Consider the following 25,757-nt stretch of genomic DNA (forward strand, 5'->3'; position numbering starts at 1 on the left):
TGCTTTGGAAAAGTGGGATATAAATTTATAAATACTGAGATTGAGCAAAATCTTGAGATGCCTCTTAACCTTTAAAATATGGCCTAATTTGAACAGCATTAGCACACAGAGTGTCACATAATAAGGAAAGTAAACCACAGGGGGAGAGAGAGAGATGAGAGAGTAAAACTGTTCAAACGAGCATGCATGTATGTATCCATAGCCGAGTCAGGAAACAAGCCATTTACATGATGGTTCTCCCACAATCTCATTGAGATCCTGAAATTACAGTGAAGCAAAGCTCTACATTCCCCAGACCAAGTCACTGGGAGGTATGCTTGATCTTTTCACAGAAACGAGACAGCATTTTCTTCCACGTGTAATTGCACCTGACTATCGGTATCTGGACTCCAAGTCTAGCTCATGACTGTATATTCCTTGGTTGTGACTAGGATGGCCAAAAGGGTGAATCTGCTTTGAATTTGCTCGGAGCTCCATTTCAACTAGCCTCTGGAAAGCATCCGGAGGGGTACCACCTACACAATTCATAATTCAATCACAACCAACTGCATAAATATACTCATCTCAGATTACCAATTTAAATCAATTCATTCCTAAAGCAAACCTACATGCAACAGCAAGCGCAACAACAAGTTGTCAAGTTAAAAACAACCCGTAAGAATTAGAAACTTAAAAAACTTTGGAAGATACAAAAAGTTTCATGTTGATACAAAAAGTTTCATCATTATATCATATTGGTACAAAAAGTTTCAAGTTGGCAATTTAATACTACAAAACGTTTCATTCGATTTCATTTTGATACATTGCGTTATCGGGTGTCTGCCAGCATCAAATTTTGTACCAACGTAAAACAACGGTGAAACATTTTGTATGAATAGTATAATTACCCTTTAAATTTCTCTCAGCTAATTAATATTAAAATATTAATCATAATAATAGTGATGCAAAATGAATATCTCAATAAAGTGGACATAGAAAAGAACTAATTTCTGGGATTGTTGCACTTGCATATACCATGAAGTGGGGTCAGTAGATATATATGGTACATCCATAAACAAGGTTAACTTAAACAGTTTTTACCTGGCATCGGCAATCCACTGCCTCCCATGTTTGGTAAGCGGGGCCCAAAAGGATGACCTTGCATTTGATTCATTTCCTGGACAAAACCAGTTGGTTGGTTGCCATGATGGGGGACTGGACCACCCCTCGCAAACTGAGGATGGTTGCCTGACATTTGCATCTGATGCAACATTGGGTGTTGCGGAGGAGGAGCGTCAAATCCAGAAACCCTAACATTGGGGTTGTGATGGAAAGACGGACGTATCATAGGCGAAGAGAGTTGGTGATTGACCGGAGAATTGTGACCAAAAGCGCGCTCTGGACTCATGAACTTCAGGTGGGAGCTCATGTGAGCAGGATGTGATTCCAAGTGGTGATACATTGACCTTCCTTGGGCAATTTGTGGAGGCTGAAAATGTTGAGATGATTGCTGCTGCAACTGGAGATTAGAATAGGAAATATCAGGTCCCCTCTGTTCAAACAAGTCGTGTGGAAAGGGCATGCCTTCTGAACCTCCCATGCTATGCTTATCTTTAGTAATACCACCAAAAACTGCCAGTTTCTCTGCAATGTTGATAGGCATACTTGAAGAGCTATTTACACTGTTAATTAAATTACCGCCTGGCAATGTTGGGAGCAACCTGGGATCGTGAGTATCACCTGCAGAAATCAAGTTTTCTTCTTCAGGCAATTGATAGCCAGCATTCCTTTCAAATCCACCAAGTTTGTTGAATGATTCAGTTTGCCGCTTCGGTGAAGAGATTCCAACTGAAGAATCACCGATGCCAAGCCAGTTATCAGCCCCACCCAATTTTGCAATCTGTCTATGGTTTGAAGAGACATTATAGTCATGATTTGGTCTCTGAAGTCCTCTATTTTCAACTGTTGATGAAGAAATATCATTGTCACCGACTGGAAAAGGAAACGCATGAGGCTCTGGGAGATCAACTTGAGTAGCACCAGTTGAACCTCTTTGCGCAGAAACAGGGGCTCCAACCGACTCTAGCTCCTTCATGAAAGCAGTTCCAAAGAGAGCTTCCAGAGTGAGTGCCTTCCCCGAATTACCATTTTCTTCCTCTTTAGGTTTATTCACCACAGTGGTCCTATCATGTTCCTGAGAAACTACTTGGTTATCGGCCAAATTGATATTAACGGGGTTTACGACTGTATTAGTCCGGTCTGAACTCTTTTGCAACATTGATAGCAGGTGCAGAGATGCATGATTATCAGCATGTCCACTTGATTGTGCAATAACACCTTCAGTAGCAGTCCAGATTTTCTCATGTGGCTGCATGTTGGTAGGCTTTGCACCATACTCTGACATAATAGACTGTTCAAGGTCTTCACATGTAAGAACAGCTGGAACAGAATCCTCTTTGCTGTTACTACAAGCTTGATCAGATATCCCATTAGCTGCAGCTGGAATGTCAGGCTTCACCATATTAGATATATTTGTACTAAAAAGGAGAAATCATGTTAGGGCATCCGCAACGCGTCTCGTTGCGGTCCCTATCTCGTCTCGGAGAGACAAGACGGCAGCGAGACAGCGTTGCAGCCATCAATCTCGGTCTCGTCTCGGCGGGCGTCTCGTCCCGGAGGGATGGTTGGCGAGACGTCTCGCCACGCGCCAGCGCTAGGCGTGACGCCCACTCGCCGGCCCGGGAGTGGGCGTCGTCACGCCGACGCAATAAATCATTTTTTTTTAAAAAAAATCAATTTTAATTAAAAATAAATAAAAAAATGAAATGTGTTTTTTTATAATTTAAAAAATTGTATAATTCAATTTTATAATTTAAAAAATTCAATTTTATAATTTCTATAAAATTGTATTTTAAATTATGTAATTTTTATTTTTTTTAGGATTTTAATTATGTGTTTTTTTTGTTGTTTTTTTGAATTTTAAGTTGTAATTTTATTTTATTTAATGAAGTGTGTTTTTATTAATTGAATTTGTTGGAAATAAAAATAAAAAATGAAATTGAATGAATAGTTAAGGGATGAGATGGTTAAGAGATGGAGGGTTGCCGGTGTTGTCTTTTAGTTAAGAGATGGGATGAAAAGTACAGTGGGACCCATGAATAGTGAAGAGATGAGACGGTCAAGAGACGGATAAGAGACAACATTGCGGATGGCCTTAGTTGCTCCTAAAGCATAAAAGTTATACTTGCCTTTGTCACTGCCGACTATTAATGACAGCAAATTGTTTTGCCCTGCAGATGGGACATCAGCAGCAGCCTTTGCTTCTGTGAAATGTGCTTGAAAATTTAGAGCCAAAATAAAATAAATAATTAAAAAAAAAAAACTGAGAACTTTTGCTACCATTCAATGTATAGCACATATTGTTACCTTCCTCAGAAAACCATTGAGCAAACTTTGACGAGTGGGCACACTTTGGGCTCCATGTATCATCAGGTTTATTATTGTGAAGCTATATAAGAACAAAATTGATGAGATGGCAGCGATCAATACAATTCATAAGAAGAAAAATGATGTGGAAAGGCTAGACTAAATGGAAGCACAAGAAGAACAGCAGGAGGCATATGTGATTTGGATACTTGAACATAATCAGTACTACCCATGGACCCTAAATATGTTGATGTGATTACTACAGATAGACAGGATACCATATTAACTAAGTTTCTCTTATAAAGAGTCATTTTGGATTTCAGAACTCATCCTGAATTTAAAAAATCTAGTCATTATATTTTTTAAAAAAAACAAATAATCTGGTGCAAGATTCCAGGCGCACATTGAGCAGTGAAATTGACCAATCTGGTAAATACTACACATATGATTGGACAAATGACAGCCGTCTTTATCAATTAAAATGAACTAAACCAACACGATCACATAAAGTCTTCAATCAAGTTATAAGAAGATAATTTCGAGTCTAAATGAGACAAGTGTAACTGGTAAGACTGATTAAGTAGATGCCACATTGGCAAGGAAGAAGCACACTCACATAGAGCAAGGGCTGGGAGCAGCACAAGTTGAAAATGAATGTATTTAAACTTAAATTACCTCAACTGAATCGGGGTGGCCATCATTTTTCAAAGATAATGTGCTACCAAAAATCTTTTCTAATATTGATTCTGGGTGACTTCTGCTAGAACCACCAACAGTTTTATCCTCCAATCTAAAATCGGGACCATCCATAATTCCATGAGTCTGTAAACGACTGGAAATGTGGAATAATTGATCTTCTATGATAGTTTGCTTAGGCCCATCTAAACTAACATGTATGTTAACATGTTCCCCCTTAGTCTTCGGGAGTGTCTGCTGTGTCTTCTCTGTGGGCTGCCCGCCAAGTAGACTGATTCCTTCAGAGAGCCGACTCTCTAGTCCATAATTAGCATTTTGAGTGAGGTTGGGGTCAGCATGTGTGGTGCTCTCATTTGTTGCAGGTTTCACCACCTGTAAGAGTTTAAGATATCTTAGTAATTTGAACAATTGAAGGTACCTTTGCAAAGGGATGCTAATGTAGCAATCAACTACAACGTAAAATGAGATTTCAGGAAAAGTGAAGTCATCAGCAATAGAGCTGAAGTCAGATAATTTGCCAAGATGCTCTGATTTCCATTCTGAAATAGAGCAAAAGAATTACAGTGTGTAACGTATGTCTTACGAACAATCATATGTGAGTTTACTGTTCTTGAAAACAGCTTCTCTCAAGGTGTTTGAGAATTTTCTAAATCAGAAAGTGCTGCATTTAGTCGATGCAAATCTGTTGTTCCTAGGTTAAAAGGCATACATGCATCTATAACCAAATGCATTCTACGCCAAAAAAAAAAATAAGTAAAAATGAAAGTCGCGTACCTCTGACAGAGAAGATAGAATCAACGATTTCAAGCCCGAGCTTTTTTCTAGGGGATTGGTTTTAAAACCTGGTGGAACAAGCGGTCTTGGAACAGGAGCTAGTGAGGATAAAGATGGTTTTTCTAAGTCATTGCTTAAGGCAGGAATTGCAGCAGAAACCTCTAATTCATTATTCCTGATAAAAATCCCCTTTTCCTCTTTGCTACCTACCAAGCCTTCACATAGGCTCAAGACATCACCAACTTTGCTTTTCCCTGAATTAGAATTTTGTTTCTCCTGTAGAACCTTGTGCTGTTCCTTTCTCATCATCTCAAAAGAGGCTGAAAAGAAGTTACATTAAAGATATAGCAGCAATAAGGAACAAAGAGTTTGGAATAACTAGTAGTACCAGGAAATAGGAACCAAAAACACCTTCAATGAGAATGAGTGAATACCTCTTCTTCTTCTCTCCTGCTCTGCTCGATCTTCATTAGTAGACTCGATTGAGCCAAAAGTCTCATCATTGAAGGCGTCGGTATCCTTTCTTGAATGAGGTACTGCCTGAATATAGTTGCATAATGAATTATTTCAGTGATTTCATGCATTTCATATTGCCGCACGTTGACTGAGTACGATGTGTTTTTCAAATAAAAACGATACTGAGCTAACAGAACTTCATTATGATCTACGTTGTTCGGTTGACCTTGTAAGGACGTGGAGGATGATATGGTTCATTGCTTCTGCTTAGTTGATTTTGCTCATTTGGTCGCACCTTAGCAACAGAGATCCCAGCAGCATATCCAGATGGTCTTGGAAACGAACCACTCCCAAGAAGCCCATCATGCTCAGGGGTCTGCCATGAACGTCGAGATTGATTTCCGAAACGCCTTCCAGAATCTACAGAAGAGGTTGAAAATCAAATCAAATCAAATCAAATGGTAGTCGGGGGGTGGGGTGCTAGGGACAAGCAGAAGCATAATCGAGACAAAACTTATAAGAGTTATAAAGATACAAAAGCAGTACACACATCAGGGATTCCAGAGGATTTAGTTCCCAAAATAATCTGAAGGAAGCCAGGCACTATACAGAAACTTGGTGTATCTTACTTAACATAACACATTTGTCCCAAGTGCGTACTAATACATAAAGATCAGAGACAATATCAAGATAATAGTATTATTTTCTCTGCAGGGAATGAGTTCAAAATTCCAGCAGAACTATGAGAATAAAGGTAAAAAGGGTCCAAGAAAATTTGTTGAGACTGGTGTGGTCCCAGTCCCCTGGTACATACAATGTAAAAACTTAAGTAATCACATGTTAGCTCATTAGGTGCTCCCTTCTTTGAATGCAACTCATAGCCAGAAGGGTGGGGGGGGAGAGAATATAAAATTCACCCTCTGTCAAAAGTCCAACCAAACAGAATGAATAAGCATTACTAGTTAATGTAAATTTAGAATTTCATAACAGGGTTTACTCCTTATTTAGCTTTTTCAATCATTTAAGGCAGAAGATTAACTCGTCATTAATCTTAGACATTATTGCCATTGTAAGGTAAGATCAGCAGATCAATTACACAAGGACAATCTATAGAGAAGTTACCGCTCTGACTAAAGGAGAAAAAGTGAATCAGCTAACAAAGATTTGGATTTCTAAAATAATTCACTTCAACTAGATCGGCCTACAAATAACATACATGTGCCAAGCCTACAGAAGAATGTTAAAGATAACCTGAGTCCTTGTCGGACTGAGAATCACTGTCTCGATCACTCCGGGCAGAAGAACGGTTATCCCATTTCCCATAAATGCCTCTAGAGCAGGTACCAGAATCCCCCCGAGTAGGAGGTGATGAGGAATACTCATTTCTTCTAAAACCTTGGTACGGCAAGCCCCCAGGAATTCTTGTTTGATCCGGCAATCTCAGCAGTGCTTCTTCCAATTCACTGTTGAAAAAACAGCAGGTGAGCATACTAAAAAATTGCAGGACACTTCTAAATATATCGAAGTGTTAGAAGATGCCAAGAAAGCAGCTCAATAAACTTCCTGGAAACAAAAACAACACAGCTGATATCACAATAACTTCTTTGGAAGGCATCCTGTATAACATTATCAATCGAGCACCAATTACCTTGACAGTGATTCCTCAAACCCGCTAGGCAACTTCTTGCAGATATCCGAATTGCTTATCGACAGTAGAAACTCTCTTGAATAAAATATTTTCGGCTTCCTAAAATCAACAAAACAACACTTTTCTTCATCTAACAATAAAGCCGTATCAATTACATGAAGATAAACAAACTTATTTAACAAGAGATTACGTTGAAACATGGTCATTAGCTTCAGAATCCTTGTCCAAGAACATTCTATCTTCATCTTGTGAGCTCATTCTGCAGCTCCCAATGAAATCTAACTTCCCCCCAAAGCAAACACCGCACTCTAAATCGTACAAATTTCTCCACCTCGCTGCAACCTGATTCAACCATGCATACACCAAACAGAACAAATAACTCAAATCAAACACACCAATTTTAAATATTCCCAAAGTCTAACTCTCCCAATTCATTGAACTGATCCAAGACGTACCCAAGTCAATCTAACATTCGAGCTCAAATCCAGTTGATTGATCCAGCTCAATCAAAATCCATGCCCTAATCCACCAAAATCCAATGCTAAAAAAACAGAAATTAAGCACTCGTTTGCCTCGATTCCCGATATACTAAATACTCGAAATCCCTCTATAAATGTTGCACCCTTCGCTTCCTCTACCGCCTAATAGCAAAAATATCTCTGTCCGAACATGGATCGAGATATAGAAACGAAAATTGGAAAAAGGTTAGGGTTTAAAATCCTAGCAAATTTGTTTTCCTATTCTCCGATCAACCATCTCTTCGCGGAGAGAGATACATCCGGCACATATAGGTATTTCAATTTCACGCATATAAAACCGTACACATACATATATAATTGTAACTATATGCTAATCATACACACAACTCATATGTATATAATATACGTAGGTGCGCGTATATCTGTATTTTTTGTTATTAAAAAAGAAATAAGGGAGAAAGAAATTCTCACATATTTGAAACGCCATAGCAGAGCACCGGAAATTAGAGAATTCTATACGCGCTGTGTGTAAGAGTAACAGCACGCGCTAGCTTCAGTGGTGGATGGCGTGGCTGCGGTTTTCCAGTTGGTACGTGTGTTATACTGCGGCTTTTGCGAGCGGTAAACTGAGGCATCAAAATAGGTGTTAGGATAAATGATAAAAATTGTATTACTACAAACGATTCAATGATTAAGCATTTTGTCAACTCAGAGACTTGTGTTCAGTAAAATTCTTTACCAAAAAAATAAAATTAAGAAAACAATGTACGCCTAAAATTGTATTTTTCGGATGTGTTAATTTTAATGGAAAGTGTCAAATTCAACTTTACACACATATCAATAGTTGACCACATAGTATTTCCATTCTTGAAAAATAAAAACTTTTGAAATAACATAGAATTTTAATGCACAATAACATATCAATAGTTGACCACATAGTACTTCCATTCTTGAAAAATAAAAACTTTTGAAATAACATAGAATTTTAATGCACAATAGATAAGTAAGATAGATAAGTAAGAGTAATAAAGAAAATTTGATAAAGTAAAAAAGAGGAGGAGAATAATGAATAAAGTAAGAAAGAAGAAGAAAAAAGTTGTGGAAGTAATGCTAGTGGATTTTGAGTCCATATCCTAAAATAGAAAGTTTAAAAAGATTTTATTTTAAGTGACAGTCCAAAATGGAAACAGTTTTATTTATAAGGGAGTATGAGATTATCTAAACTAAAAATATTATTTCTAAACAATTATCTTCATCCCATTAAATCGCATAATCAAATTGAGTTACATGGGATCGAGTGTATGAGTCGATCAATACCCTCTTAAACTGAATACATTTCAGGTATCAAATATCCACTATCCATAAATATTGAAATTGGGTAATTTGGGGTCATGGTCGAATACTCGATAAATGTTAAAAATACATGATCTCAATATCTTGACTCGATTGAATTTAGTTAAGGTTCTACTTTTTTTTCACATTTCTACCTGCATGCTTCACTCAAACACACAAACACCACAAACACATGCCTCGCTCCGATGATGATCATTCCAGCCGGTTGCGCCTTACCAGTTGCGACCCCACACACCCCATTCACAAAAGACCAATCTGACAGGTGATGTGCTTTTTTCTTGATCGGCTCATCAACTTGGGACTTCCTAGGACTCGTGATTTTCAAGGGGTGAGAGCATCCACAACCGTGCTCTTGCCAGCGGCACGGTTGTGGGCCCGGGCGGTACTATTCATGCCTGCTCTCTGGCAAGAGCACAACACCCACAACTGTGCTCTTCCGCAAGGACGAGCACAATTAATATAAAATTCAATTACACAAAAACATTTCCATAATATTAAAATTCATTTAAAACCCACAATAAATATTACAAATGACAAATAAAATTAAACATTGCATAATTAAAATCCTAAAAATTAAAAATTACATAATTAAAATCCTAAAAATTAAAAATTACATAATTAAAATCCTAAAAATTAAAAATGACACTACTCGTTGCCGAATTTCGCCCACATGTGGTTGATTAGGTCTTCTTGTAGTTGATTGTGGATTCGAGTATCGCGCATTGTGTGTCTTGTCTCGATCCTCTGGCCAACTGTCGTATGCGGTATAGTAACCCATGCGGTATATATTTCCGTTGATGGTGAAGTCGATCGCCGGTGCTACACCATTCATCACATCATTGAAGAGTGGTGACGAATATAGCACATTCAAGTCGTTGTTGGATCCAGCAACGCCGAAATATGCATGCCAAATCCATAGGCGGTAGTCGGCGACCGCCTCAAGGATAAGCGTTGGGCCGCCGCCTTTGTGACCGCTCAAGTGTTGCCCCCTCCAAGCAGTCGGACAATTCTTCCACCTCCAATGCATGCAGTCAATGCTGCCAAGCATTCCGGGAAAGCCATGGACTGATTCATGAAGACGAAGCAACCGTTGGCAATCATCAGTGGTGGGTGCTCGAAGGAATTCATCCCCAAAAGCAGAACGAACGCCCTCGCAAAAATTCTTTAAACATAGGATTCCAGTGGACTCACTGATATGCAAATACTCGTCGAACATGTCGGCCGTTTGCCCAGTAGCGAGTTGTCGGATGGCACACGTACACTTCTGCAACGCCGTGATACTTTGCCGGCCGGCTGCATCTACACCTGTTTGAAAGTATTCAACACGTGCGGACAATGTGTTGACAATTCGCATGAACAAGCGCTTTGACATGCGAAAACGGCGCCTGAAGTAATCTGCCGGAAACCGCGGCTGGTCGGCAAAGTAGTCGGCAACGAGCCTTTCGTGGGCTCCCTCCCGGTCACGATGGATGTACCGTCGATTTGATCTGGTTCGTTGAGGAGGAGGAGCAGGGGTATTCGCCGCGACATATGCTTCGTAAGCGGCACGATGTTGTTCGTAGTATTCTTGTTCTTCGCGTTCCGCTTCCGCCATAATATGGGTGAAATCCATTTGAGATTTTGAGTGGGGGATGAATGTGTTGATAGTTTGTATGAGAATTATGAATGAGAGATGAATGAGAGATGATTTGATGTGATAAATGGATGATGAATGTGTGTATTTATAGATGATTTTGGGGAAAAAAAAAATAAAAAAAAATCAAAAAAATTCAGAAAAAACGGGAAAAAAACGGCCATATTTTTGGGATTTGGAAAATATTTTTTTTATTTTTTAGCATTATTTATAATTAAATACCGATTTTTAAAAAAAAAATAAAAAAAAGTTTAAACACAACGGCTATGCCGTTGACGAATGGGAGCGCGCCACGTGTGCGTCCGCTGGCACGGACGTGCTCGATACATCGAGCAGCGCCGTGCCAGCGGCGCGGCTGCAGCGGCGGCGGTTCTGCGCCTTGCCAACGGCGCGGACGGCGGTGGCGTCTTTCGCCACCGCTGCGGATGCTCTGAGCGCCAACATCATTGATGGAAATAGCAACTACAGCATTGACTTCCGCGAGCAGACAATGCATGTTCCCAGAGCTCAGCTTTCACATACTTGGTAAGCCGAGGGGCATGGATGTTTGTATAAGGACGACAACTAATACAGATAAAGAAGCTCATAGATTGTTGGCTCTCATGGGGATGCCGTTTAGAGAAGGTGCTAGTGGCGGCGGTCCTCCAACCACAATGTGCAAGAAGAAGCTGAAGGCTCATCACTCTGACTCGAAATCAAAATCGAGGTTGAAGCAGAAGTCCAAGAAGAGATAATAACTCCTCTATTGTTAATGATTTTTGTTATCTGTATTTAGGTTAGAAACGATGATGATTTTGAGTTTCATGTTTGAAATCTAATTTTGTTTTTCCGTTATTCTGATGTGGACCGGTCTTCTTATTTATGTTGCATGCTTTTGTTGTAAATGCCAAAATTGGTCCTGAACATGTCTATTTTACGATTTTTGTCTTAGACACTATCTTTTGAATTTTTACATCCCGAACATTTCAACTCGGATAACAATTGGCCCTAAACTAATAGTTCCGTCAATTTTTAAACGGTCAACGTTTTTAACCCGATTTTGACCAATTAAAGCTGTTAATACCAAATTATTTTCCACCCCAATATACTCGACCCATCGGTCTTTCTCCTCTTACAAACTGAAACCTTGCAAAATCCATAATTTAAAAGGATGAAGCAGCAGTTGTTCCCCTTTCACCCTTCTCACTTTTCTCTGGCGAATTCGCCATTCCTCGGCGTCGCCAGAGCTCGCTCACTCCTCTAAAATCTCCTTCATTTCTCTTCCTCATCACTCCTCCTTCATCCCCAAGATCTCTAAACGTCCTCGTTCGAAAATGGGAAGGCAGCGGCGCCTCACGTCGGCATCCTCTCCTAGCACCGTCAGCTCCGCTCTCATCTTTCAACAAAACGGAAGTTCCCATTCCATAAGAGGCAGTGGCGATTCTCCTCTTTCACTCTCCTCCGCCGCCGACCAGATTCGCCGTAGATCTACCGGCCCTCTCTCTCTGGTGAATTTCGCAGAGGAGTTCTCGGCCTACGTCTCCTCCGGCGGTTCACGCCGTCGCCCATTTGTATTTTAAATGATAATTTATTAAAATAATTAAGAATATAATTAGGGAGTAAATAAAATCATATTTAACATCTTTAATCGGTCAAAATCGGGTTAAATACGTTGACCGTTTAAAAATTGACGGAACTGTTAGTTTATGACCAATTGTGATCTGAATTGAAATATTCGGGATACAAAAATTCAAAAGATAATGTACAGGACCAAAATCGTAAAATGAGTATATGTTATGTTGGATCATGTAATTAAGTACGGTAATTTTTCACGTTTGGCTCCAACGTGTTACATGAAATTTTAGGTGCCGAATTAATTTTTAATTTGGCGCTCTAAGGTTGAGGACTCACCCATTTGTTGGCTAAGTAAATTTTGAACTCCATTTACATGTTTGAAAAATTGTACTACAGTGCTAAATATCACAATTTTAAGTCTTCACTTCACGTTATTGTTATCATTCTTTTTGTGAATGGAAAATTTCTTGATTACCCGACCCACTATTGCATGTAAAAACTGCTTCCTTCGTCCTCTATTAATTGTCTACTTTTATCATTTTTATTCTTCCATTATTAATGGTATATAAGCTTCACATTCAACTAACTCATTTAACTCACATTTTATTACTCCTTCATCCCACAATAATTGTCACTCTTATTGTGGGCACGAGTTTTAAGAAATATAAAGAAAAGTTGGTTGAAAAAATTAGTGGAATGTGAGACCCACTTTTTTTATATTGACTTTATAATAAAATGTGAGTGAAGTGAGTTATTGAAATGTGAGACTTACTTACCATTTATGATAAGAATGAAGCGTGACTATTGTGGGACGGACCAAAATTGAAAAAAGTGAATTATTGTGGGATTGAGGGAGTATAAAACTAATACTCCCTTCATCCACCATTTAAAGAGTCATTCTGACTCGACACGAGTTTTAAGAAATTATTTGACTTTATGAAAAAAAGTAAAGGGAGAAAGTAAGTGGAATATAAGAGTGGAACTCTTTTACAGTATTAGTTTCATATTAGATTTTGAATGTAAGAAGTTGGTGGGATGTGTGGTCCGCATTCTAAAAGTGGAATAAAGTAAATGATTCTATAAATCGTAGACAAACCAAAATGGCATAAGGGTTCTTTAAATGGTGGAAGGAGGGAGTATATAAAAATGAGATTCATATTTTATTAATTTTTCAACCCACTTTTTTATATTTCTTAAAACACGTGCCGGAATCAAAGTGCATAGTGCATAATTAGGGGGGCGAAGGGAGTAATGTGTTTCCGGTGGGAGAAGGATCTAAGAGCACCCACAACCGTGCTCTTGCCAACGAGCACGATTGTGGGCCCGACCCCACTTTTTCTGCCTGCTCTTAGGCAAGAGCACAACACCCACAGTCGTGCTCTTTCGCAAGGACGAGCACAAGGGTCTCACCATTCCATTATTCAATTTAAATAAAAACATTTCCACAAAATTAAAATACATTACACATACCCGAAATAATATTACAAAATACATTAAAAATTAAAAATTAAATAATTAAAATCCTAAAAAATAAAAATTACATAATTAAAATCCTAAAAATTAAAAATTTCATAATTAAACTCTTAAAAATTAAAAATTACATAATTAAATTCATAAAATTAAAAAACCCACTACTCGTGGCCGAATTTCGCCAACACGTGTTTGATTAGGTCTTCTTGTAGCTCAACGTGGGTTCGGGTATCACGCATTGTGTGCCTTTTTTCGATCCTCTCACCCACCGTCGTATGCACACCTCGGCGTGGGGGAGACCTCGCACTTGAGCTTCCGGCTTCATCCTCATCGTAGAAGCTAGCCGCCCTCGGTCCTTCGTCGTCTATAATCATATTGTGTAAGATAATACACGTGTACATGATGTCGGCAATATTTTTCACGTACCACAGCCGAGCCGGAGCCTTCACAATGTTGAATCGGGCTTGAAGGGCCCAAAAGGCTCTTTTGAAGTCTTTCCGCGCGGACTCTTGACGCTGCTCAAAAAGAACCCGTCTCGGGTCTTGCGGGTTACTGAGCCTCTTCACGAAAGTCGACCACCTTGGGTAGATACCATCAGCGAGATAGTAACCCATGTGGTATACATTTCCGTTGACGGTGAAGTCGATTGCCGGTGCTACACTATTCAACACATCATTGAAGGGGGGTGAAGAATGCAGCACATTCAAGTCGTTGTTGGATCCGGCAACACCGAAATATGCATGCCAAATCCATAGGTGGTAGTCGGCGACCGCTTCAAGGATAACTGTTGGGCCGCCGCCTTTGTGGCCGCTTAAGCTCCAAGCAGTCGGGCAATTCTTTCATCTCCAATGCATGCAGTCAATGCTGTCAAGCATTCCGGGAAAGCCATGGACTGATTCGTGAAGACGAAGCAACCGTTGGCAATCATCGGTGGTGGGTGCCCGAAAGAAATTTATCACCGAAAGCTGTACGAACGCCCTCGCAAAAAAATTTAAGACAAAGGATTCCAGTGGACTCACCGACATGCAAATACTCGTCGAACAGGTCGGCCGTTTGCCCAGTAGCGAGTCGTCGGATGGCACACGTACACTTCTGCAACGCCGAGAGACTTTGTCGACCGGCTGCATCTGGTCCTGTTTGGAAGAATTCAACACGGACGGACAATGTGTTGACAATACGCATAAACAAGCGCTTTGATATGCGAAAACGTCGCCTAAAGTAATCTTCCGGAAACCGCGGCGGGTCGGCAACGAGTCTTTCGTGGGCTCCCTCCTGGTCACGATGGATGTAGCGGCGAGTTGATCTAGTAGGTTGAGGAGGAGGGGCGGGGTTCGCTGCGACATATGCTTCATAAGCGGCACAGTGTTGTTCGTAGTATTCTTGTTATTCGCGCTCCGCTTCCGCAATGAGATGGGTGAAATCCATTTGAGGTTTTGAGTGAGAGATGAAGGTGTAATAAGTTGTATGAAAAATATGAATGAGAGATGAATGAGAGATGATTTGATGTGAAAAATGAATGATGAATGTGTGTATTTATAGATGATTTCGGGGAAAAAAATAAAAAATAAAAAATACAGAAAAAGGGCAAAAAAGCGGCCATTTTTTTGGGATTGGGAAAATATATTTTTTTAATTTTTTGGTATTATTTTCAATTTTTTATAAAAAAACAAAAAAAATGATTTTCTAACGGATATGCTGTTGGCCAATCACACGCTGCCACGTCGCCTGGTCGCTGGCACGGACGTGCTCGATGCATCGAGCAGCGCCGTGCCAGCGGCAAGAGCGCAACGGCAGATAGCGGTGCCGCGCCACTGGCACGGACGGACGAACGAGCGCCTGCTCTCCGTTGTGTATGCTCTAATCATCTAATAAGATTAGTAATATTTCTCAGACATGAAAAACAGGCATAAACATGAATCAAGCAATTGAGAAACACATAAATTTTATAAATAAAAGATGAGTGAATACGAACCTGAGTATAAATTAAAAAAATACTTGTCATTTCAAATTTACAGTATACACAAATGTGAAATACAGTTGGTGCCATACTGCTAGCTTTATTAATTACCCTTTTTAATTTAAATTGATTTGCTATAGAATACAGTACTGAATTAAAAATAATTGGAAATAAATGATAAAGACACGCATATCGTTATTTTGAATTTAGAACTTCGCATCTGTTGACAAAGTCCGATGATTATTAATATAACGGCGGCTGGCCACCATTAAACAACGGAGTACTCAAAGCACTAATTACACAGAGCTTGATTCCCTCTTAATCTCTCAATCAAGATACTTTGCCTTCAAAATCTTATCGCTTAATTATTATCCGATATTAATAAAAACTATTGGATATATACGCACATTTTAGCAATTATGATTTCGTGTGCAGTGGCGATCATCCCAATGGCTAAGCCCTCGTTTATCAGAGCAGAGCAACCGCTCGCTTCGGATCTCGCCGCCGACTGTATGGGCGGTGGCGCCACCTCCCGCCGCCGAGACCTCGTCTTCGTCGTCAATCCTCGAGGTCTCGGCCGATTTTTTCTATGCTCCGGTTTGATTTTTCGACGCACACACGGAAACACAAACACTGCTGCGAATTGTGGCGATTTATTCGTGATATGTGCTTATACTGTTATAGAAGAGTCCGCGGTTGTTGAAATCTAGTTTTGTGTGAATAGTCGTTTCCTTTTGAGGATTCAGTGTTTTTTCTGCTAAATGCTAAGCTATTAGTCTAAAATGGTTGAAACTGGAGCAGGAGCTAATGGAAGGACTGGCAAGGAGTGGAAGAAACTATTGCCTTTCCTGAGGTCTCGCCTTCGTTCTGATTGCAATGTGAGTAAGCGTTTTGATCAAATAAATACTCCGCGATTTGAGTTTTGGGTGCTCTTGGAAGGTTATTTGGTAAATTTAATTTGGAGATTGAACGTTGCATTTACGATCAGTTAGTTCTGATAATTCGAGACCAATTTTGCCAGTCTCTGTTACTGGATTATTGGCAATTGTGTTTTTAGTCCTATTCTCGACATAATGCATATGAATATTTCGATAAACCTATCTTGTTGCATTCTCACTTGGCCTTGTTTTGTTGCTAGCTCTGAATCAGGGAATTTGCTGTTTCCACTGTCTAATAGTACTAGTATATCTTATTCAATACATTTAATTTTATCATTTTTTGATATTTCTGGGCAGATATGCGAATCTCTGACTTCTGGTCCGTGCCATGCCATTGATATTACAAGGGAGGTGAGAAAAACTAACTACAGTATTATATTTGACTGACTGCATTGGACAAAAAATATGGAGTCTGAGTCATATTCTGTGGTTAGGCCATACGTGAGGGTGCTGATGCAGTGATTGCAGTAGGAGGTGACGGAACCCTTCATGAGGTGTGTTTTCGTCCTTTACCATTAAACTGGTATCATCGTTATATAAGGTTTGAGGGAAACTACTAATTACAAGCTGCATATTCTTCTGCTTGCACTGGCGGATACAATAATGTGCCAATGTAAGAGGAGTTATATGATAACTCAACTGGTGATTAGATTATAAATGAGATATCTGAAACTATGTGAGATCAGCTTATATTGCAGATCATAATTCTTGAAGTAGGTAATACAGTATTTCTGCTATAATGTGAAACTTCAGTAAGTATATCCTTGTGAGTTATAAGAGGCTCATCCAAAATATAAAATGTTCGCATTTTGCACACTAAATATTGGCCTGCTGTCATTCTCCTGAAATATTACCCAACTGATCTTAAAACTGCAGGTCGTTAATGGCTTCTTCTGGGGTGGGAAGCCAGTTTCTGATCACGAACAATCTGGCCATACAACTGCTCTTGGTGTAAGTGAATATAATTTTCTTATAAATGCATCATAATTTGTTCTTATATGATAAGTTGAATTCATATTTTTGTTTACCTTCATTTTTCTCTCTACAGCTTATTCCCTTGGGAACTGGATCTGACTTTGCTAGAACATTTGGCTGGTCAGCTCAATCTCCCGATTTTGGTTTTCCTAGAGGAGGTTTCTGTCACTTATAAAATAACCTTAGACTAGCTACTAATGTGATTCAATTTTCTTTGTTTATATCAGGAAAAATGACCCTTATGAAGCCATTGAACGCATTTCGAAAGGTAAACTTGCTACTTGTTGATCCTTGGGGTACTTTTTCACCTTGTCGGATTTTGTAATTGAATGCAACCCTATAACACTAAGTGCTTTTATTTTCTCTTCTCGTGTATTTTCAGGGATAAGATCTCGCATTGATGTTGGCGTTATTACTGGAGAGAGTGCAGAGTCGCACTATTTCATAAATGTTGCTGATGTTCATTTGTAAGCATAACTTTGTTGGCAATGCTTGATTTCATTTGTAAGCATAAATTTGTGGGCAACGCTTTGTGTCCTTGAATGTATATCATGGCTCTTTACCTCTAGTTATGGCAACTTTGCAGGAGCGCTAAGGCCGGTTATTATGCATCAAGATACAAGAAGTTTGGTAATTTGTGTTATGTTATAGGTGCTTTGCAAGCATTTTTTGGCCACCACAACAAGGATCTTAGAATAAAGGTAATCTTAATGTTTTTCTTAGTTAAATTTATCTTGCCCTGTGTATCAACTTTTTCATAAAATAATCTTCCACTCTCTGGCTATGTCGCAAAGGTTGACGATGGTGACTGGGAAGTTTATTCCCAGGTAACAGCTCTTTGCATTGGGAATGCCAAATATTTTGGTGGTGGAATGAAGATTACACCAAACGCACATCCGTCTAGCAGGAATTTTGAGGTGCAATGGATACATATTTAGCTAGGGCTATAAACAACCCCATCCCAACCAAATATATAGGCTTAGATTTCGCTCAAATCAAAAGTATTAACTCAGCAGGTGGCTAAACCTGGTTCATAAATACTCATTTATCAACTTAAATGACCTCAGGCTTGTACAGCATGCAAGTTCAAGAATGAACTGAACTTAGGGTTCGGCAATAACCAATAGGCTTGAAAAGTGAGTAGTTCGTGAGCTGACGAGCCAAATCTATTGTCCTCGAGCTCAGCTTGTTAATTATTCAATGAGCCTTTTCTTTAGCCACAACCTGAACTGAATCCCAGCAAGATGCAATAACATAAAGTAAAATAAAGAAAAGGAAGTAATAGCCCAAACTTGCTTTCTTTCAGGTGGTTGCTCTTCAGGACTTCAAATGGTATGATTTCATCCTCAAGCTGCACAAGCTATACAATGGAACACACTTGTCTGTGAAAAATGTATCTTCTAAAAGGTAAACTATGTGGGAATTATTTTCCCTTTCTCATTAATATTTCACTTATTAGCTGCAATCCCTGGTTTTGGAGCTTCAGCATATCATAGACCTAATACTGTAATCAAATTTTAATACTCCATGAAATTGGCCACATCAATGATCCAACAGAAATTAATCTCATGTTTCTGAACATAAAGAGTGCCGGATGTAAGTCTGCAACTTATGAAGAGGGGGGGGGGGGGGGGGGGGGGGGGGGGGGGCTATGCGACTAAGTGCCAGCCTAAATATTGTCTTCTATCCTACTTTTCCCAGTTTACAATTTTGCTTGCTTATATCTGTTTATGATCTGCCAAATGTTATGTTCTTTACATGGAATATTCCTCTGTATTCTTCCAGTGCATGTACAATTGAAGTCGAGGAGATTGGTGGCAGTCGCAGTATATTTGTCCAGTCGGATGGGGAATATTTGGGATTCCTTCCAAGAAAGTTCAGCAATTTGCCTAGTGTAATAGAAATGATATCCTAGCACCTTACTCAAATACGAGAAAGTTATATGCTTAAGAAAAAGCTGATCCCAGTGTCATTAAGTTCCAGTTTTGTCGAGCGCTGCCATCACACTCACTATGGAAAAGAAGAGTCCAGCATATCCCGCCTGAAGAGAAAGGGTTTTCCAGTATATTCGTGCTAATACTGCGGGTAAGGATGTAAACTAGGATTAAGGATAGCTTTTTTGGGAGGATGCATGTATTATTGGTTTTTCCCCAACAGCCATCCAGCTTATTATCGCCTTAGTTTCTTAAGCATATTTTAGATTTATCCTAAAAGAATGGGAATCTTATTTGGAAAAATAACGAGCTTACGAATTTTCTGTTGGTTTAAAAAGTTGTTTGGGAGCAAAGCAATCATCGTTTACTAACAAACAATTTTATATGCATATCGGTTTGTTTCGTCTCGAGTCGTGTGGTTGATCAAAAGAATTTCTTGGTGATTTTAATGGACATGGAAAATTTCAAGCTGTTTATTTGCCACTTTGGTAGAATGAAGGTGGTGGAGGGGGGAATACCCCCAACCACGATTGATTTACCACTTCATACCTTGTTTGTTTTGACGTTATAAAAAAATTGAATAGACTATGAAATTTCGAATAACTCATTTTTCCAGGTAAAATGCATTTGCGGGAGAGAGTGATAAACTTATAGTACTAGTATAAATTTTGGCAAAAAGTTAAAAATTTATAGTACTATTGATCACATTACTCGAAGGAACAAAATACAATATGGATAATTTGGTCATTTTGTACTTTAATTTTATGCAAAGTCCCTTCTCAAGTAATCAATTTTTTTTGGCCTATGGTTTAAGAAAACGATTTTTATTGAGTTAAGTAAAAAATGAATAATACTCCTTCCGTCCTACAAGAATGTGCATTCTTTCCTTTTTAGTTCGACCCACAAGAATGTGCACTTTCTAATTTTTGACTTTTTTTCTCTCTAATGAGTTGACACGCATTCTCCATTAACAATACTTTATTTACTTTTTCTATCTACCTCTCTTTTACTTTACCAAAGTTGCATTACAATCCGTGTCGAACCTAAAATGTATATTCTTTGGGGACGAAGAGAGTATAAAGTACAAAGAGAATAAAATAGTAGAATAGTACGTAGTAGTAAGAGAAAATGGAAATATTGCTCTTTAATCACGGACAGTCAAAATTTTAGTGCGATAAGTGTAAAATATGATCATTGAAAATAGTACTACTATATATGATTTGGTAGTCACTTTGAGCAAACACACCCATATTCTTCACACTTTTGTTAGGGCATCCACAATGGGACGGACGATAGTCCGCCACTGTAGCCATGCGGACGATGACACATCCATCGTCCGCGCCCTATGCTTCGTCCGCGGACGATAGGGCTTCGACCATGCATCGTCCGTGGTATCGTCCGCCCAATTGCGGGCGAGGCGGATGATACCGCGGACGATGCAACACGTTTTTCTTTATATTTTTTTTATTTTTTTTAATTCTTCAAAAATTTTATATATATACACCACCATTCCTTCCACTCTTCAACATTTCACTCTTTCATTCATCATTCCCTATTTCACTTATATAAAATGAATCCAGGTGATTACCCAAGTCCGAATAGTCCGATGTTCAGTGGTGATGCACGGTGGCCAGGTGCAGACTCTGAATACCGACCCTTTGACTCCAACACCCAGTACGATCCCGATTTTAGTACGAATTCGTACGAGCTGTCAGACATGGAGCCGTCCCCCACCCGCTCCCCCGCCCACCCCGCCGCGCCTCTGCCTCTGCCGTCGTCGCCGCCTCGGGCTCCGCCACCAAGAAGAAGCGGAACAGGCAAAGGGCCCAGAAGTTGTTGTTAGGGTTTTGTATACTAGAAATCACCTTTCGAGTGATTGCATACTGTAAAACTCTAATGGTTATTTTCCAATAAATGCAACAGATTATTTTTGTCATAATGTTGTTATATTTTACATTTAATAGTTGTTTATTGCATATTTAAATGTATAAGCAAACGTAACAAAGTCTAAGTCTTTGTTTTAGTAGACCGGTTGTGGGCGTCGTCCAATTTAAGGTAACACGGTGGATTCTTCTTTCTACACTTGTGTCTTCGTATAGCTTTTCGTACTCTCTTTTACTCCTGTTGTGGTTTACTACCTGCTCAGTAAACTGAAATGCCGAACTGACATAGCTGCTTTGTATTCTTAACTCTTAAGGAGCTGGAGGTACTTCACTGGAAGCGGCTGTACTCTTCCGCTTTAGACGAAGCTGAGAAAAAAGCCATAGCTGACCAGATGAAGAATGACGAACTCTTGGCTTGTTTAGTGAAGCTGGAGGCCGACAATAAGGACTTAGAGTCCGAAAAGAAAGATCTGGAGGCCGAGCTGAATACTGCCGTCGCTGAGAGGACTGCGTATGAGGATTTCATCTGCGGACGCGGGGGAATGAGCATATCTGAAGTTCAGAATCAAGTTGATGAACTGTGGGAAGAGCTTCATGTACTCCGGAGGAACAATGCGCTGGAGAGCTCGGCTTGCCAACAAGTTGTGAAATCATTGCGGCGCTGGGCTTCTCGGTACGACATCGTTCTTTCCCGGCGTCCTTCAATCGAGAGATTCCTTAGGCATTTCCCGCCAACAGATGCTCACACTCCAGCTCAAACCTCTGATCCACTTGCTCAAAATCCTACTCCAAATCAGCAACGAACTCAGGAGCAACCGGAAACGTCAAGACGAGAACGGACTCAGGAGCAACCGGAAACGTCAAGACAAGGACGGACTGAAGTTCGTAGAGGAGCTGTGATTATGAGTGAGCAAGATCAACAAATGCTTCGTGAAGAGACTCTTCGCCGCCGAGGTGCCAGAACTTCCCGGACTCAAGGAAGAGGCGGTAGGTCGATCAGAGCATCTCGTCGACCTGCTTATTCTTCAGCTGCCCGGAACGCCCGAACTCGGCTTCACGAGGATTTTTTGAATAGGTGGCTCAACTTTAGCAACCGTGGACAGTAGAATAGTCCTTTGTAATAGCGTAACGCCTTCTCGTAGGGCAGCGGAGTTGTATGCCGAACAAGTTTTAATAAATGAAATCTTCATTTCGCTTCTATCACTGCGTATTTACAGCTCAGCGAAAAAATTTCATCGTGCTCGTCCTCGGTCTTATGAAGTAAACTTCTTTGACCGGACTCGTCCTCGGTCTTATGAAGTAAGCTTCTTTGACCGGACTCGTCTTTGGTCTTATGAAGTAAACTTCTTTGACCGGACTTGGTCCTCGGTCTTATGAAATAAACTTCTTTGACCGGACTCGTCTTTGGTCTTATGAAGTAAACTTCTTTGACCGGACTCGTCTTTGGTCTTATGAAGTAAATTTCTTTGACCGGACTAAGCTTGTGTCCTAATTTGGCGAGTTTTATCGCTCGGATCGGACTTTCCCTTGTCCTAATTTGGGGATCGGACTTTCCCTTGTCCTAATTCGGCGAGTTTTATCGCGTGGATCGGACTTTCCCTTTGTTGCAGTTCGTTTCAGACGAACTGCTTGTTTCTTAAGCTGAATTGTGGTCTTGTATCCTCCTTAGAAGCTTGGACTCACAATCGTTGGCTTATATATGTTCTAAAAAGGGGATCAGCCTTCGAAGAACAAGATACCTCAGTAACATTTGTAAGAGACGACACGCACATAGACAGACAAAACGCACATAGACAAATAAAAAGACGAAAAACAAGTAAAAAACAAAGAAAGCACATACCCCTAGGACCGAACCAGACACAAGACTGACTGACCGGACTGTCTCTTACAAATGGAACTTCTTGAGGTTGGAAATGTGCCATGTTCGGGGTACTTGTTCTCCTGACACGTAAGTCAATTTGTAAGACCCTTTGCCGAGGACTTCTGACACCCGATATGGACCTTCCCATGTGGGTTCGAGTTTGCCCAGCTTTTCTGCTCGGCTTACTTCGTTGTTTCTCAAGACGAGATCTCCCACTTGAAATTGCAGCTTTTTCACCCTTTGGTTATAATACCGGGCTACTTGCTCCTTGTACTTGGCTGCTTTTATGCAGGCCAATTCTCTTCTTTCTTCGGCCAGATCTAGTTCGGCTCTCAGTCCGTCCTCATTCAGTTCTGCTGAGAAATTAAGAGTTCGGGGACTGGGTATGCCGATCTCAACCGGAATCACGGCTTCAGTGCCGTACACCATCGAGTTCGGCTCCGGTGTGACTTCGGTCATTTTGCCTGCCTCTGACTCCGGCTGCTGTGATTGCTATGCTTGATGGTGCCGATCTGATTGCTCGGCACTTTTAAGCGCAATCTGCAAACACTCTTTTGCTCTTTTTTGATCACCTCGGATGACCGATATCCCTCCTTTAGTGGGGAAGGAGTTCGGCGAGGAAGCCTCTGATCGCTATGATCGGGCTTCTTTTTTTCTTCTCTAGATGAGCTGTCTAAAGACCGTTTTCGACGGTCTGCCTCATCGGCACGAGAAAACTGGTCCGCAATGTCCCACATCTCTTGAGCTGTTTGCGGACTGCATTCCACGAGCTTTCTGTAGAGAGCTCCGGGCAGGATTCCATTTGGAATGCCGAAATGACAAGTAGATCATTGAGATCATCTACTTGTAGGCATTCCTTGTGGAATCTCGTCATAAAGTCGCTGATCTTTTCGTCGCGACCTTGACGTATAGAAAGCAGCTGAGCCGAAGTGATTCGGGCTTCCGCTTTCTGAAAGAACCTCCTGTGGAAAGCATCCATTAGATCTCGGTAAGATCTAATGCTGCCTTGGGGGAGGCTATCGAACCACCTTCTTGCGTTCCCGATAAGCAGCTCGGGAAACAGCTTGCACATATGTACCTCATTGAGACCCTGGTTCGCCATGTTATACTGATAGCGTCCCAGGAAGTCATGAGGATTCACTAACCCGTCATAAGTCATCGACGGAGTTCGGTAGTTCTGTGGCAAGGGAGTTCGGGTGATATCGTCCGAGAACGGAGTCTTCAACGCTCCGTACATGGCGAACCCGACATCTCTTCGGTATGGAGGAGATGGAGTTCTCCTGTGATTCCGGTACCGAGGAGGAACAGGAACATGTCGGGGTTGAGGATTCTTCTTCCTGGAAGACACGGCACTACTGCGGTAGTGACTTTCATGTCTGGATGAGGAGGGAGAATCCACCGTTTTCGTCTCCGGCTTTTGGCCCTTTTGCAGGAAAATTAAGAACTCTTCCTGCTTCTCGGCCAAAAACAACTTGACAGCCTCGTTCAAATCGGGCTGCTGGGAAGACTCGGTGCGATGAGTCTTTGAGCGGCTTGTTCCTTCTCCGTGAGAACTGGAAGTAGATTTCTCCCGAGGCTGTTTTCCAGACCTGCGGGCTGGACTAGCTTCCTCATGGTTATCACGGACGGAAGCACGGGTATTATGTGATCTGGTATGCATTTTTTTGGTGGAAGAGGATCAAAAACTCGCTTTTATCACAGATTTGGTTCTCTGTTTCCCACAGACGGCGCCAGTGATGGTTGGGCGAATTTTTGATGGTAGTAAATGCGGGTAATAAATATAGATCACGACACAAGGAATTACGTGGTTCGATTTACTGAGGTAAATCTACGTCCACGGGAAGAAAGGAGGGCAAGATTGTATTGCTTGATCTGGTTTACAGCTTACAAATACAGACTTGCTATATGATATTTGATGTCTACAGAGCTCTTTTTCTCCCCCTTAGTCTATCTGATCTAAGTTCTATTTATACATTGAACTAAGATCGTGGCTTGCATCACCACTAACTAGGTCGTGGCTTGCATCACCACTAACTAGGTCGTGGATGTCGTGGAGGTCATGAGATCCTGCATGGGTCCACTATCTCTTTGTTTGGTCCGCTATCCTGCATGAGATCCTGCATGAGTTGACACCACTAAATAGATCGTGTAGTGGAGGTCGTGGAGGTTCTGCATGAGTCCACTATCTCCCAGTTCGGTCGAATACTGAGACCGAACTGCTGAACTATTGCCGAGCAGCTTTTGCCGATCTGAGAGTAGAGCTTGATTGGTTGGCTTTTACCGAGCTGTAGGCTGCGACCGAACTCTTTGGTTGTGCCGAACCGAACTGAACTCTTTGGTCGTGCCGAACTGATACTCTTTCTTGGGTTTTGGGCTAATGGGCCGTCACTGCTATTGGGCTCGGCATTAGGGTTTAGTTGTTTAGTTCGTACCCCATCACTACCCCCCCCCGAAAAGCGAAGTGAATCACTTCGGCGAAGCGAGTCACTTCGGCATTCTGGATAAAGGTACGGGGGAGGCTGACGTCAGGGGACGTGCGTTGCGCGTGACTGCATTAAATGCGACAGTAAAATCCGGCCGTTGAATCCTGAAAAGGTGGGATTCGAAACGGTGCGATGATTTTGAAATCTTCTCCGAATCTGATAAATACGTCCTTTCTTCATCATTTGAACACTTTTGCTATTGCTTCTTCTGTATTCTCTCTCTTTTGCGTAAAAATTTCCTTCCGCTTTCAAGAATTT

The 25,757-nt window shown here is 40.7% G+C and overlaps 2 protein-coding genes across 3 annotated transcripts; one reads left to right on the forward strand and one right to left on the reverse strand.

The window, feature by feature from the left end:
• Positions 1-155: 155 nt before the first annotated feature.
• On the reverse strand, positions 156-7,864 carry LOC121792432. 2 transcript variants are annotated; one of them, XM_042190376.1, is made up of 12 exons: positions 7,435-7,864; positions 7,170-7,321; positions 6,980-7,078; positions 6,583-6,794; positions 5,558-5,751; positions 5,310-5,415; positions 4,876-5,195; positions 4,081-4,473; positions 3,406-3,487; positions 3,228-3,302; positions 1,081-2,472; positions 156-515 (listed from the first exon to the last, which is right to left on the reverse strand). In XM_042190376.1, the coding sequence occupies exons 2-12, from the start codon at positions 7,235-7,237 to the stop codon at positions 373-375; spliced, it is 3,084 nt and encodes a 1,027-aa protein (XP_042046310.1). In that variant the 5' UTR covers positions 7,238-7,321; positions 7,435-7,864; the 3' UTR covers positions 156-372. The 2 variants fall into 2 exon arrangements, with proteins under 2 accessions (XP_042046310.1, XP_042046309.1); XM_042190375.1 differs by having other exon boundaries at positions 1,081-2,478; positions 7,435-7,863.
• Positions 7,865-15,666: 7,802 nt separating this feature from the next.
• LOC121765533 (sphingoid long-chain bases kinase 2, mitochondrial-like) lies at positions 15,667-19,629 on the forward strand. Its single transcript, XM_042161725.1, has 12 exons — positions 15,667-15,995; positions 16,227-16,303; positions 16,661-16,714; positions 16,798-16,857; positions 17,240-17,314; positions 17,412-17,458; positions 17,566-17,606; positions 17,721-17,805; positions 17,925-18,039; positions 18,133-18,255; positions 18,645-18,745; positions 19,124-19,629. The coding sequence occupies exons 1-12, from the start codon at positions 15,845-15,847 to the stop codon at positions 19,251-19,253; spliced, it is 1,059 nt and encodes a 352-aa protein (XP_042017659.1). The 5' UTR covers positions 15,667-15,844; the 3' UTR covers positions 19,254-19,629.
• The last annotated feature ends 6,128 nt before the right edge of the window (positions 19,630-25,757 follow it).

Source organism: Salvia splendens, chromosome 2 (assembly GCF_004379255.2).
Source record: "Salvia splendens isolate huo1 chromosome 2, SspV2, whole genome shotgun sequence".
Classification (NCBI taxonomy): domain Eukaryota; kingdom Viridiplantae; phylum Streptophyta; class Magnoliopsida; order Lamiales; family Lamiaceae; genus Salvia; species Salvia splendens.

Excerpts from the sequence above, each read along its gene's own strand:
- LOC121792432 (XM_042190375.1), bottom strand. The coding sequence starts at position 7,237 with ATGAGCTCACAAGATGAAGATAGAATGTTCTTGGACAAGGATTCTGAA. Across the intron at positions 5,196-5,309 it reads GCAGGAGAGAAGAAGAAGAG|CCTCTTTTGAGATGATGAGA; the intron begins GTATTCACTCAT and ends ACTTCTTTTCAG. Across the intron at positions 2,479-3,227 it reads AATAGTCGGCAGTGACAAAG|CTGCAGCTAATGGGATATCT; the intron begins GCAAGTATAACT and ends CTGACATTCCAG.
- LOC121765533 (XM_042161725.1), top strand. The coding sequence starts at position 15,845 with ATGATTTCGTGTGCAGTGGCGATCATCCCAATGGCTAAGCCCTCGTTT. Across the intron at positions 17,315-17,411 it reads GCCATACAACTGCTCTTGGT|CTTATTCCCTTGGGAACTGG; the intron begins GTAAGTGAATAT and ends TTCTCTCTACAG. Across the intron at positions 18,256-18,644 it reads CGTCTAGCAGGAATTTTGAG|GTGGTTGCTCTTCAGGACTT; the intron begins GTGCAATGGATA and ends GCTTTCTTTCAG.